Here is a 14,983-nt window from a genome sequence, read left to right on the forward strand (position 1 = left end):
TTCTTAATCCATTCAACCAATCTTTGTCTTTTGGTTGGGGCATTCAACCCATTTACATTTAAGGTAATTATTGATAAGTATGATCCCTTTGCCATTTACTTTGTTGTTTTGGGTTCGAGTTTATATACCCTTTCTGTGTTTCCTGTCTAGAGAAGATCCTTTAGCATTTGTTGGAGAGCTGGTTTGGTGGTGCTGAATTCTCTCAGCTTTTGCTTGTCTGTAAAGCTTTTGAATTCTCCTTCATATTTGAAGGAGATCCTTGCTGTGTACAGTAATCTGGGTTGAAGGTTTTTCTCTTTCATCACTTTAAGTATGTCCTGCCATTCCCTTCTGGCCTGAAGAGTTTCTGTTGAAAGATCAGCTGTTATCCTTATGGGAATACCCTTGTGTGTTATTTGTTGTTTTTCCCTTGCTGCTTTTCATATTTGTTCTTTATGTTTGATCTTCATTAACTTGATTAGTATGTGTCTTGAGGTGGTTCGCCTTGGGTTTATCCTGTTTGGGACTCTCTGGGTTTCTTGGACCTGTGTGACGATTTCCTTCCCCATTCTAGGGAAGTTTTCAACTATTATCTCCTTGAGTATTTTCTCATGGCCTTTTTGTCTTCTTCTGGGACACCTATGATTCGAATGTTGGGGCGTTTCACATTGTCCCAGAGGTCTCTGAGGTTGTCCTAATTTCTTATAATTCTTTTTCCTTGTTTCCTCTCTGCTTCATTTATTTCTACCATTCTATCTTCTACCTCACTTATCCTATCTTCTGCCTCTGTTATTCTACTGTTGGTTCCCTCCAGAGTGTTTTCGGTCTCATTTAGTGCAGTATTCATTATATATTGACTCTTTTTTATTTCATCTAGGTCCTTGTTAAACCTTTCCTGCATCATCTCAATCCTTGTCTCCAGGCTATTTATCTGTAACTCCATTTAGTTTTCAAAATTTTGGATCATTTTTACTGTCATTATTCTGAATTCTTTTTCAGGTAGACTCCCTATCTCCTCATTTTTTTGTTTGGTTTGGTGGGCAATTATCATGTTACTTTACCTGCTGAGTATTTCTCTGCATTTTCATCTTGTTTAGATTGCTGTGTTTGGGGTGGATTTTCTGTATTCTGGCAGCTTGTGCTTCCCCTTTATTGTGGAGGTTCCTCCCTGTGGGTGGGGTTGGACGAGTGGCTTGTCAAGGTTTCCTGGTTAGGAAAACTTGCATTGGTGTTCTGGTGGGTGGAGACAGATTTCTCTCTGGAGTGCAATGAAGTGTCCAGTAGGGAGTTTTGAGATGTCTGTGGGTTTGGTGTGACTTTAGGCCGCCTGTATATTGAAGCTTAGGGCTTTGTTCCTGCATTGCTGGAGAATTTGCGTGGTATGTCTTGGTCTGGAACTTGTTGGCTTTTGGGTGGTGCTTGGTTTCAGTGTAGGTATGGAGGCTTTCGGATGAGCTCTTATCCATTAATGTTCCCTGGAGTCAGGAGTTCTCTGGTGTTCTCAGGTTTTGAACTTAAGCCTCCTGCCTCTGGTTTTCAGTCTTATTCTTACAGTAGCCTCAAGACTTCTCTATCTATACTGCACAAATGAAAAAATATCTAGGTTAATGATGAAAAGCTTCTCCACAGTGAGGGACACCCAGAAAGGTTCACAGAGTTAGATGGAGAAGAGAAGAGGGAGGAGGGAGACAGGGATGACCAAGAGAAGAAGAGGGGGAATCAAAAGGGGTGAGAGCAAGCTAGCCAGTAATAAACTCCCTATGTGCTCTCCACAGTCTGGACCCCTCAGAGAGGTTCATGCAGTTACACAGAGAAGAGAAGAAGGAGGAAGGAGACAGAGGTGACCAGGAGGAGAAAAGAGGGAATCAAAAGGAGACAGATCCAGCCAGTAATCAGTTCCCTAAGTGTTCTCCACAAGCTGGAACACACAAAGAGATTCACAGAGTTGGGCAGAGAAGAGAAGAGGGAGGGAGGAGATAGAGGTGAGCTGGTGGAGAAAAGGAGAGTCAAAAGTGGGAGAGAGCAATCAAGCCAGTAATCACACTCCTAAGTAAAAATGGGTATTGAAGATTGGGTTCCTAAAGGTACAAAATTGATAACAAACACCAAAAAGCAAAGATTAAAAGTCTAGAGTAGAGGTTAGATTCTCTAAAATGCAGTATTTAAAAAAAAAGTCACAAAAAATGATAAAATATAAATATATGAAGTTTGCTTTAAAAATACGGTCTTTTTTTTTCTGCAAGGTAATAGGAGGTTACAAAAATGAAAATTAAAGGAGTAATAGAGGACTTAAATTTTTTTTTTAATTTAAAAATTACAATAGTAAAAATATATCTAGGAATTTCTCTGGAGCTGTTGTGGGCAGTGTGAGGTGAGTTCAGATAGTTCCTTGATCCAGCTTATACTTCTCAAGATCTATGTGTTCCTTCCAATGTAGTCAGTGCTAACTACAGGGCTTTAATCTGTTGCACCTGTCATTTCCAGAGTGGTTCCCTCTGTTTATTTTAGCTTCTTCTGTTTGCTGGTCTTTTCAGTGTCTAATTTCCGCCCTGAAAAAAGGGGGCGAAGGTGGTCACTTATTTAGGCTCACTTATTCAGTGGTGCTGTGGGGAGGGAGGAGCACTGCAAACAAATATCCCTGGCGTGTGCTCACAGTGTCCTGGCCACACTGGGTTTGCTCCCGCTCACGGTGTGTGTGCTTTCCCAGTCTACACTGCTCAGGCTCCAGGTTGCTCTGCCTGCAACTGTCTGAGGTGGGCCCTGGGTTACGTGTACTTCCCAGGTCTAAGCCGCTCAGGTTCAGGTTCTCAGGTACTCCACAAGGGCACAGACTCAGTCGGGCCTGCGTTTTGTGCCCTTCCCAGGTCCGAGCAGCTCATGGGACCAGGTGCTTGGTGAGCACAATGACCCCCAGGTGTGGTGTGTCTTATCACCTCCCCCATCCCAGCCGCTCCATTTCCTGGGTGGCAGCAGGTGTGCCTGTCTCAGGTGGGCCGTGTGTCTCTTCTGGGGAGCTGATCTCTGGCTGCGACCATCCCAGTGGATGTCAACTGCCCAGGAGAAGTCTTGTTTAGCAAATGGGAGCCTGCTTGCAGTTTTGTCGAGGATGCCTCTCTGGGGCTGAGATTGCCCCTTTCAGGCTCTGGCTGCCCCTGCCTGCCTCCCGGTCTCTCGCGGGGGATGGGCCAATGCACAGCCAGCTAGCTCTCCTTTGGTATTCGTTCAGTCCTTTGTTCTGTGTGTGGGTCATGCAGTGCCTTAGGTTAGGGCTTTTCACAGGATAGTTCTCTCTCTGGCTATCCCACAGATTGGGTTGCTATCTCACGTTAGCTCCCTCAGATTGCCCTCAGGGCATTCAGACCTGGTCCTTACCCTAAGCAATACAGCCCACACCTCCTGTTCAGCCCCCCGCTTGTTGGTGGCAAATATGAGTGTCTGGACTACTTCTCTGCTGGAAGTTGATGTTAGGCACGTAATCTGTGGGATTTATTTATTTATTTATTTTTCCTCCCGGTTATGTTGCACTCTGAGATTCCAAAACTTCCCACTGACCTGCCAGTGAGAGTGTTTCCTGGTGTTTGGAAACTTCTCCTCTTTGAAGACTCCCTTCTGGGACAGATCTCCATCCCTACCTCATTTTGTCTTACCTCCTTTTGAAGAAAATGGGCTGCCTTTCTGGGTGCCTGGTGTCCTTTGCCAGCATTCAGAAGTTGTTTTTGTGGAATTTGCTCAGGGTTCAAATGTTCTTTCAATGAATTTGTGGGGGAGATTGTGGTCTCCCCGACCTATTCCACCGCCATCATAGGACTGCCTCTGAGACTTGAAGTCTGGATTCTACCTCCACAGCAAGCTCTCTTTCCATTCTGCTTCAGACCTAGGTTGAAATTGGAACTGGACTGAATGTTTATATGTCTGTTTGCTTTTAAATCTTTGCTCTTGCAATCACCCCTGCTACCATTCCAGTATTGTCCCATTGACGTTTCTTTCTCTGAATAAAATGTCTTACTAATTTAGGAAGTATTGGGGCCAGAATAGAATTTCTACTTAAAGTATTTGTATTCTTAGAATTGTTATTCTATACCCACAAAGTTACAAAATTTCACATTTTAACATTCAAACCCTAATTTGAACATCAGGAAACACTAACCTAAATCGTTCCAGGACTATTCAAGAAAGATGAGGTTATAAAGTTAACCTGTTTAACAGTCCCTGGCAACTCACTCCAGTATTATTATCCAGGAAGTCCCACGGACAGGAGCCTGACAGGCTATAGTCCATGGGGTCGCAAGAGTTGGACACGACTGAACAACTGAGCACCATACTTTTCATGGCTATAGTATACATTTTTATTGGTCACAGAGCCAGCAAGAACTCTAACACCAACCAATGTACATTAAAAAGGTCCATCTAGGCCTGAAAATAAAAGTATAGGGCTTAACGCCTATTTTGCCTTCCGTCTATGCTTATAGACTAGCTGAACATATAGCTTTGTAACAACTGATAGAGATTTCTTCCTAAAAGTATTCTTATTAAAGCTGAACAATGAATGAATACATTTAGAATACATGAATACTTTTGGGTAGTTTAGAAATAAAAGAATCAACTTAAGAGTAAGGAAACCTGGGGGCATAAGGCAACTCAACCCATATAAACATATATCTTTTTAACATTTCTACGTATTAATTAGGGGAATCTCTTCCTGAATTTAAGAATACATTTGCTTTCTTCATTATCTCCTTTTAAAATGATGGCGGTATGAATGTCAGGTCAGAAAGGGCCTAAGGCAAAGTGATGGCATTCTTTCAGGAATGCACACCTTCTGGAGGCTGCAAAATTAAATGGAAAATGGGGGTCACATCTGCTTGTGGGGAGGTGACTGATGTCTAGGCTGCCTTAGGCCCTTTGAAGGAAGGAAATTACCTTTATTAAGGGTGCTATATGCCATGTCTTGTGCTGGTTAGTAAGTAGCATCATTTATGTTAAGTTTGAGCAAACTAAAGCTCAAAGAGTTTTAGGTAACTTATCCAATTAAGGGGCAGAATAGGAGCCTTCTGGTTCTCTCCCCCAGCACAACAAGTGTTTCTCCCACTTGAATGGACATGGTGATGTACTCACTATTTCTCAGAAAAGACAAGTGGATGGGCATTTTAAAATATTTGGTTAAATTCTACTGTATATTTTTCTACAACTTGGCTCCTCTATTGACTTCTTTAGCTGGTTATTTAAGGAAACATAAATCAGGTTTATTGAACAAATATCAGGGAAATATTCATAGCTGGGCATGAGAAACTCTGAAGTCAATTTTTCATTGCTGATTACTCTTTCTTTGAAAAGCCCTTCATCTGCATTCCTTTGCGAGGGGCTGTTGGTAGTTAAATTCACCTTTGGGTTACCTGAGTAAGGTGTCACAGAAAAATGGCCACCTGTAATCTTACCACAGAGTCTGTATTTAATGACTACTTCCCAAGGAACCTGAGGCAGGAAGTCATCCTTGGAGCTGACTGAGGTGTGTGGCCTCCAGAGGAGAGCTCCAGAAGCTGACTGAAAAGCACGGTCAGGCAGGCTGTCTCAAGAAAGGCGAATCTTTTGATGGGAGAAAATTGGGCATCACTGGGTACTCAGAAAGACAAACACATAACTGAACACAGGAAGGAAACTTCCTATAAATGTAAATGATAACCAAATGCTGCTTGATTTGAATATTAAATAATTTTGCCTTTCAAATGAGATCTGAAACCAGAATCCACTGACAACACTTAACATTAGGAAACCTGTATAACTATAGGTTAAGTGCTTCATGACACAGGGCAAAGGGAATAGAGAGCACTGTCTGGGGAATACTGTTACAGGGAGAATCAACCCTGAGTCTGATCACACCTCTAGGTTTAACTACTGGTTTGCAGAATATGGGGAAAAAGAACATGTTAACACCACAAGGATGCAATTAGCCTGCTTAAGATTGAGGGGAATGCTATATAACAAATGGTTCAGTTTCTCTCTTTCAGCCTCTGCCATGAACATGCTGCTGAATGTAAATGGTGGAAATCAGGCTAAATAAGCTAAACTACTACTAGTGAAAATCTCTCTTCTACATTAGTTTCAGACAAGAAGACAGTTAGGAAGAGTTCTCTCAAAAACTGGGCCTTTGGCTGTATCTCCAGGACCCGCGAGGTGAACGAACACCCATGTCTACCACCCACAAAGACAAAACAGCTCTTTGGAGCTCCTCTTGAGGATGTATGTGATAATGACACCCTGCCCACCCCAATTCTGGTAGGTCTTATTTTGGTTTCTGTAACCTTCCTGAGAAGGGGAGTGCTGAGAGACCAAGTGTTCTCTTCCAAATCTACTCCAAATGAAGAAGTCTGGCTTTGTCCGATAAGATTCATAACATTACTTCAAAGAATAAGATCTGATTTAGGTACTGCAGAGTCAGAAGGCAAGTACAAGATGAAAAGATACTCTCCTCCATTCCGCTGATTTCAACAAAGACCCATCTATACCAGCTCAGACCAGTTAACATGGACTCTGTAAGTTAAGGCAGTTAGAGAAGGCGAGGTTGAGGAAAAGAATGAGAGCAGTCCTTTACAGATCACCTTTATGAGGTGAGAAGGGGCAGCAGTCAGATTAGTGAGCTACTGCCCTTACCCAAGAAAAGAGGAAGTATATAGAGGCACGTATGTGGAAAGCTCCAGTCTTAAGGGGACCTGTTCTTCTGCAAGGTTGTTCAGAGTAGTTATCTCTTAAACAGCTGTGGCAAGGAATTGTGGAGATCAGCCAGAGGCTGGGACAGGCTGGGAGCTGGGCAAAATCAACCCAATGTCCATTTTTTCCTTCGGGTGACAGAGTGCTTGTTTTGCATAGAATGGTGGGGAGGTCCTGGAGGCGAGTTTTAACTCCAGGCTATTTTGACCGCGTAGCTTTCCTTCAGACTCTGTGTGTAAGAATCTCTGCGAGTCCACCTCATCCTCATATGTCTCCCCGTCTCCTCCCTTGAAGTCCACACGAGTCTCAAGTCTCCTTCAGCTGAGTCTACTCCCCCTTATTATGCAAAATGTCTCCCATGGATTTGATTTGCACCTCAAGTGTTTAAGCATAAAGTACGTATCCTCTGGCAAAGATGAATCATTTGCTCCTGACAGAATGTGTCAAAAGAGAGTCACAGATTTCGGACTGTGCTCTATCAAATTAGTGTACTGAACTCTAAGCATTAACTCTTGTTCACTGTCCACTATCTCTCCAAGCACTACACTAGATGCAGGGAATTTTATGGTATATATGAAGAAATTTATCATACTAGCTATGTGCTAGCTACTACCCCAGACCTTGCGTCTTTCACAGAAAATTTAGGGGGTAGCCATGACTATCATCGCTCCCACTTCATCAATGAAAAACAAAAGAGCCTCACCCAAGTATGTGCTATGCCCAAAGTCACACAGTGGATGACTGGCATAACAGATTCCACATTCCTTGAAAAACCTGGCTCCAATAGCTGTTATCTCTCTAACTCTGCAGACAGCAGAGGACATAAAAATACAGGAAAAGGAACTACAAAGGCTGATGAGACAAGAATGTCATCGGAGAAGGAGGAGAGGCGTATAGACCCTGATTTTGAGGGGAGGGAATACAGGAAACAGGACTGAATGGGGTGGACAGTGCCTGGAAGGGGAAGAAACAAATGGAGCATGCATATGGCAAAAAGATGTCCACACTTAGGGAAGAGCATCTATAATAGGGAATAATGAGAAAAGAGCGGTGAAGGAAGAGAGGGTGAATCTACAAAGGCCTCAAAGCAGAAACGTTTAACACAGTAAATTCACTGAAACGGAAAATCTGATTACACAAGTGTTTAAAATGTTTCAGTGATGATGCGTCCCAATTAAAAAAAAAAAAAAAGTTTCAGTGTATGAATGTCAAATCGATTGTTGGGTCAAAAATATATTTAGAGACACTGAAGAAAAAATTTCAAATTGACTTCGGTGCTGTTCTAGAACTGTACCCTCATATACCACAGATCTGTCAAAACTGGAGCAAGCTTGTGCTCTGGGCTTCTAGACATGAAACGTCCCACAGTTTTCTTTTCTTTCCTTCCCTATAGGATATGCTTTCCTTTATCAACCATAAAGGGCCATTCACAGAAGGCATCTTCAGAAAATCAGGCAGTATAAAATCATGCAGAGCCCTAAAGAAGAAACTAAACTGTGGAGACACAGTGAACTTGAATGATGTACCAATATTTGTGATATCCTCAGTCTTAAAGGTAAGGAAAGTCTGAGCATTATCCACGGACACAGTAAATGCGAAGCTATATGACTGGTCCTTCATTATGAATGCCCAAGAAACCTAATAGGCATAAGAGAGGAAGGAGCTGAAAAGTGGAAAAACACTTCACAAAGCCAAAACTGAAGGAAGGTACCGCAAATGTTATAAGCCCCATACATTAGATATTTTCCTTTTTCATTGCACATCTTGACTCCTGAACACTCCATGCAAAGGAATAACAAGATATTTAAAATACCCACTTACACATTGAGTGTTTACCAAAACAAGCTTCCTGCTTTGGATGACTTCCTCATCACCTTCCTAATGAAGGCCACATTTCCAAAATAAAATTCATAATAAGCCTTTGGAAACAGTTAACAGAAGTAACTTCCCAGGTGGCTCAGACAGTAAAGAATCCGCCTTCAATGCAGGAAACCTGGGTTCCATCCCTGGGTTGCAAGGATCCCCTGGAACAGGGACTGGCATACGACTCCAGTATGGTTGCCTGGAGAATCCCATGGACAGTGGAGTCTGGCAGGCTATAGTCCATGAGGTGGCACAGAATTGGACACGGCTGAAGCAACTTAGCATGGATGCAGGACATATGTTTACTCAGTATGGTAAACTCATGTGTTTAGCGTGTGTGTTTTTGTGTGTGTGTGTGTGTGTGTGTGTGTCTGTGTCTGTGTGTGTTAGTCGCCTAGTCGCAGCCGAGTCTCTGTAAGATAATGTAATGTATCCCATTAACTGTAGCCCAGCAGACTCCTCTGACCATGGAATCCTCCACGCAAGAATACTAGAGTGGGTTGCCATGCCCTTTTCCAGGGGATCTTCCTGCCAGGCATCGAACCTGCATCTCTTGCATCTCCTGCATTGGCAGGCAGGTGTTTTTCCCACTAGCACCACCTGGGAAGCCCATTTGTCTTACAATGAATCAAAAAACGCTTAGTGAGGCCACCAAAATCTCTGATCACTGTATTATCCTTGCTTCCCCTGTGTCTCAATGCCTTTTACTTGAAAATTAGTGTAGGGAAGATGCCACCATTTGTTCCTCCTTTTATCTGCCTTACCATCTTTAATGGCTTTGTTAAAATTTGTAAGTTTAGCCCACCACCCAAGGTTAGAGTTACATGGTAACCAGTTTTACTATATGCCTAATCTTATAAATCTTATTTTTAAAGGGAGTGCAACAATCAAAATCTGTTTGGAATTTTGCAAAATTCAATAGATTTATACAAAAAATAGACTGAGTTTGAAATAATACAGCTAAATCACAAGTATGTAGTTAAATTTCTATCAGGGCGATAATACAACAGAAAGAAAAAATTAATCAATCCATCTTGGTACTTGTTAGCAGCTATGAACAAAAGTATTTTGATGTAGTATTAACTACAGACAGGTTATTAAAATTATCTTAGAAACCAAATAACATATGGTGTTTCCTTTTCCCCTATTAATGTTCGATTGTATGAAAATAGCAACAGTGCAGGTATGATTTAGAGTTGACCCCTACTACACTTGACCCATAATAATACACACTAGGTATGCAAATAGCAAGTAGAGTGCTACCCTCTAAAAGGTGCACACTTGGAACTGATTTCACTTTTGAGCAAGTGTTACTAGGCTCTTGCCTGTTTCCATGCTATAAGCACAGAGTAGTAAGAGGGTGGCTACTTATGGGTACTGGTGTTTGACAGTCCCAAAGTTTTCTCTTCCTAAAGTTGATTGATCTTGGTGGGGAATCAAACCTTGCAACTTTGGCCTTGAGAATACCATATGTCAAAGCAACCATGGAGTTGGTCTAAATCAGAAATGAATATATAGTCAGAACCACATTGAGTTTGTCATTAAACTGTGTATAAACAGTGGTCCAATAGCAAATACCATGGCATATTCTGCATGAGTCATGTCCTGGCTTAACCATACTCAGTCTCACCAATCGATTCTACAGCACAGGGTTCAGGAGAGAGAAGAGACACACTCCAAGTGCATGTAGTTTGGTACACAAGGCAAAGGCCCTGCTGCACACTCCCAGACTCCCAGAAGCCAAAGCCAGATGATGTGGTTGAATGGCATCACCAACTCCATGGACATGAATTTGAACAAGACCCAGGTGTTGCTGATGGACAGGAAAGCCTGGTGTGCAGTCCATGGGGTAGGAAAGAGTAGGACAGGACTGAATGGCTGAACTCACATGGAGTGCTTCCTCCTTCCAAATGTACTGCGGACACTCCATAAGAAGCATAGTGAAACCCTGATGACCAGCATTGGGTACTCTATACCAATTCCAAGAAAAAGTATGAGAGGCCTGAGACTTTGTGCATTATCTTCATACTCTATCCTCAGTACTCAAGAGAGTGCCTGACACAAACAGCAGCTCAATAAGTACTGAAACAAGCGAACACTAACAGGATTGTAATCATGATAGTTGCCTTAGAAACACTGCGTAAAGAAGATACTATTAAGAGAAGTCAGGCTGTATATTAAGACCAGTGGAAGCAAGTTGTGCCTTTGAAACTGGCAAGGCAATGCCATCATTTCCCCTCAGTCTTGCACAACAGGTTACAACTTTATCCATTTTAATAGGCCCCATTCTCTGATATTAAGACTTGGTCATCAGGATAAAGTTTTCAGGCCTCCACTTAGGAAGCTGACATTTGCATATTCTATCCCACAGGTGTCAAGTTGCAATGTATCTAAATTTTCAGTTTCCTCTTTGGGTGGATATATTGAATTCAAAGAGTTGTAAGGGTAACATGTAGTTTACCATTGGGGCTTATGATTTATTTCTAACACCTGCTGCTTAAAAGTCTGTAGAACTGAACTTTTATTTATTTATTTTTATTTATTTATTTATTTTGCTTTTTATTTTATTTTTAAATTTTACATAATTGTATTAGTTTTCCCAAATATCAAAATGAATCCACCACAGGTATACATGTGTTCCCCATCCTGAAACCTCCTCCCTCCTCTGTCCCCATACCATCCCTCTGGGTCGTCCCAGTGCACTAGCCCCAAGCATCCAGTATCGTGCATCGAACCGGGACTGACAACTTGTTTCAAACATGATATTTTACATGTCTCAATGGCATTCGCCCAAATCTCCCACCCTCTCCCTCTCCCATAGAGTCCATAAGACTGTTCTATACATCAGTGTCTCTTTTGCTGTCTCGTACACAGGGTTATTGTTACCATCTTTCTAAATTCCATATATATGCGTTAGCATACTGTATTGGTGTTTTTCCTTCTGGCTTACTTCACTCTGTATAATAGGCTCCAGTTTCATCCACCTCATTACAACTGATTCAAATGTATTCTTTTAATGGCTGAGTAATACTCCATTGTGTATATGTACCACTGCTTTCTTATCCATTCATCTGCTGATGGACATCTAGGTTGCTTCCATGTCCTGGCTATTATAAACAGTGCTGCGATGAACATTGGGGTACATGTGTCTGTTTCCCTTCTGGTTTCCTCAGTGTGTGTGCCCAGCAGTGGGATTGCTGGATCATAAGGCAGTTCTGTTTCCAGTTTTTTAAGGAATCTCCACACTGTTCTCCATAGTGGCTGTACTAGTTTGCATTCCCACCAACAGTGTAAGAGGGTTCCCTTTTCTCCACACCCTCTCCAGCATTTATTATTTGTAGACCTTTGGATCGCAGCCATTCTGACTGGTGTGAAATGGTACCTCATAGTGGTCTTGATTTGCATTTCTCTGATAATGAGTGATGTTGAGCATCTCTTCATATGTTTGTTAGCCATCTGTATGTCTTCTTTGGAGAAATGTCTATTTAGCTATTTGGCCCATTTTTTGATTGGGTCATTTATTTTTCTGGAGTTGAGCTGTAGGAGTTGCTTGTATATTTTTGAGATTAGTTGTTTGTCAGTTGCTTCATTTGCTATTATTTTCTCCCATTCTGAAGGCTGTCTTTTCACCTTGCTAATAGTTTCCTTTGATGTGCAGAAGCTTTTAAGGTTAATTAGGTCCCATTTGTTTATTTTTGCTTTTATTTCCAATATTCTGGGAGGTGGGTCATAGAGGATCCTGCTGTGATGTATGTCAGAGAGTGTTTTGCCTATGTTCTCCTCTAGGAGTTTTGTAGTTTCTGGTCTTACGTTTAGATCTTTAATCCATTTTGAGTTTATTTTTGTGTATGGTGTTAGAAAGTGTTCTAGTTTCCTTCTTTTACAAGTGGGTGACCAGATTTCCCAGCACCACTTGTTAAAGAGATTGTCTTTAATCCATTGTATATTCTTGCCTCCTTTGTCAAAGATAAGGTGTCCATATGTGTGTGGATCTATCTCTGGGCTTTCTATTTTTTTCCATTGTTCTATATTTCTGTCTGTGTGCCAGTACCATACTGTCTTGGTAACTGTGGCTTTGTAGTAGAGCCTGAAGTCAGGTAGGTTGATTCCTCCAGTTCTATTCTTCTTTCTCAAGATCGCTTTGGCTGTTCGAGGTTTTTTGTATTTCCATACAAATTGTGAAATTATTTGGTCTAGCTCTGTGAAAATACTGTTGGTAGCTTGATAGGGATTGCATTGAATCTATAAATTGCTTTGGGTAGTATACTCATTTTCACTATATTGATTCTTCCAATCCATGAACATGGTATATTTCTCCATCTGTTCGTGTCCTCTTTGATTTCTTTCACCAGTGTTTTATAGTTTTCTATATATAGGTCTTTAGTTTCTTTAGGTAGATACATTCCTAAGTATTTTATTCTTTCCGTTACAATGGTGAATGGAATTGTTTCCTTAATTTCTCTTTCTGTTTTCTCATTATTAGTGTATAGGAATGGAAGGGATTTCTGTGTGTTGACTTTACATCCTGCAACTTTACTAATGTCATTGATTAGTTCTAGTAATTTTCTAGTGGAGTCTTTAGGGTTTTCTATGTAGAGGATCATGTCATCTGCAAACAGTGAGAGTTTTACTTCTTCTTTTCCAATCTGGATTCCTTTTATTTCTTTTTCTGCTCTGATTGCTGTGGCCAAAACTTCCAAAACTATGTTGAATAGTAATGGTGAAAGTGGGCACCGTTGTCTTGTTCCTGACTTTAGAGGAAATGCTTTCAATTTTTCAGCATTGAGGATAATGTTTGCTGTGGGTTTGTCATATATTGCTTTTATTATGTTGAGGTATGTTCCTTCTATTCCTGCTTTCTGGAGAGTTTTTATCATAAATGGGTGTTGAATTTTGTCAAAGGCTTTCTCTGCATCTATTGAGATAATCATATGGTTTTTATTTTTTAATTTGTTAATGTGGTGTATTACATTGACTGATTTGTGGATATTGAAAGAACTGAACTTTTATATGATTTTTTTTTAAAGAAAAAGATTAAAGCAATTTTGATACTAGCTTTTTCCCAAAGAGCACATATACTTCAGGTTTTCTCTTAATATGTGTAGAAGACCATGTAGGAGTGTAATTTTCTTTGTTTTATTTCAGAACTTCTCTTTCTTGAATCACAAGCAAGCATGTGTCTGAAGTAAACAAACAAAATGGGCATGTGGGTTTCTTTTCAAGAAACTAATAGGATTTAGGATCAGTTATCACCAGGCCTTGCCAGTTTGTACTAATGTGTTAACATGTACACAAAGAGTAAGTTCCAGGCGATAGAAGGAGCTTTAGCTTCATTCTCACTACAGCCCAGACTCTGCTTTTATGCTTCTAATTTTAGTTGGGGAAAATCCAACCAGTACTTCTGGGTGTGCAAGGCTGTGGAGAATGACAGCCAAGCTCTGTGTGAATCAGTGTGCGTGGCTGTGAAGGAATTGTGGACTGAATTGAATTTTTCCACTAAATATTTTCTTTGCAATTTCTCCATTGAATTTATCCTAAGAATAATATATACTTTTTGATCTATATAAGGATTTTCTTCGAAATATCCAAGGAAGCATATTTTCAGCCAGTCTCTATGATAAATGGCTTGATGTTATTGATCAAGGGAACGACGAGGACAAAATAAAGGCGACCCAGAGGTAATGATGCCATAATTACTCAACTCTGAGAAAATACAACCAACATACTCTTAGGAAAATATTAGCTTATACTTTACAGCTGTGTCCTCTAAAATAATGACCAGTATCACGGAGTTTCACTTGATCATGCCCATGGAAGCCAGTTTGAAGAGAGATGCATGCCTTATTGGTGACACTGTAATTGGTGTTTTTCTCCTAATCTCATTAACATGGACTGCTTGACCATTTTACACCTTCTGAATACATGAAACTCTTGGAGATGAAATCCACTGGTCTAAATTGAGATGATAAAGAACCAATCCGCCAGTGGTATGATCTTAAATACAAACACATAACTAACCAGAGTAGGTCTTACCTGGTTCAGGAATTAAATTCAGTGAAATATTTTTGTATGCATTCATGCCTGGAACTGTGAGAATGGACTGTGTACATGGTATAAAAAGAAGTACTTTGTTCTCTGTATTTCCACTTACTAAGCAAAATGACTCGCTTTATTTATAAGTGTTTTCTCTGTCCTTAGGCTTCTAGACCAGCTGCCGAGAGCCAATGTAGTTTTTCTGCGATATCTTTTTGCAGTTTTACGCAATATTGAGCAACATTCCTCATCCAATCAGATGACAGCTTATAATTTATCAGTGTGTATAACCCCAAGCATGCTTTGTCTGTCTAATTCTGGCAGCTCAGAAAACTTCACCAAACAGGTAATGAGATCTCTCATTTTTATGCCTTGCGGAGCAGAGTCCCCATCTTGAACCTGA

The 14,983-nt window shown here is 40.9% G+C and overlaps 1 protein-coding gene across 29 annotated transcripts in view; it reads left to right on the forward strand.

Moving 5' to 3' along the window:
* LOC109553295 (mitotic spindle assembly checkpoint protein MAD2A) overlaps positions 1-14,983 on the forward strand; it is a 651,283-nt gene that overhangs the window by 409,334 nt on the left and 226,966 nt on the right. For 28 of the 29 annotated variants that reach the window (XR_011566996.1, XR_011566997.1, XR_011566998.1 and 25 more), the window contains 4 exons: positions 6,077-6,252; positions 8,078-8,239; positions 14,116-14,225; positions 14,746-14,926. Coding sequence is in view for 24 of the 29 variants with exons in the window: in XM_070790760.1 (XP_070646861.1) it covers positions 6,077-6,252; positions 8,078-8,239; positions 14,116-14,225; positions 14,746-14,926 (629 nt within the window). In the remaining 5 variants the exon portion in view is untranslated. The remainder of the gene's footprint in view (positions 1-6,076; positions 6,253-8,077; positions 8,240-14,115; positions 14,226-14,745; positions 14,927-14,983) is intronic. The other variant, XM_070790776.1, reaches the window with a different exon arrangement.

The sequence above is a fragment of the Bos indicus genome, chromosome 6, assembly GCF_029378745.1.
Source record: "Bos indicus isolate NIAB-ARS_2022 breed Sahiwal x Tharparkar chromosome 6, NIAB-ARS_B.indTharparkar_mat_pri_1.0, whole genome shotgun sequence".
Classification (NCBI taxonomy): Eukaryota; Metazoa; Chordata; class Mammalia; order Artiodactyla; family Bovidae; genus Bos; species Bos indicus.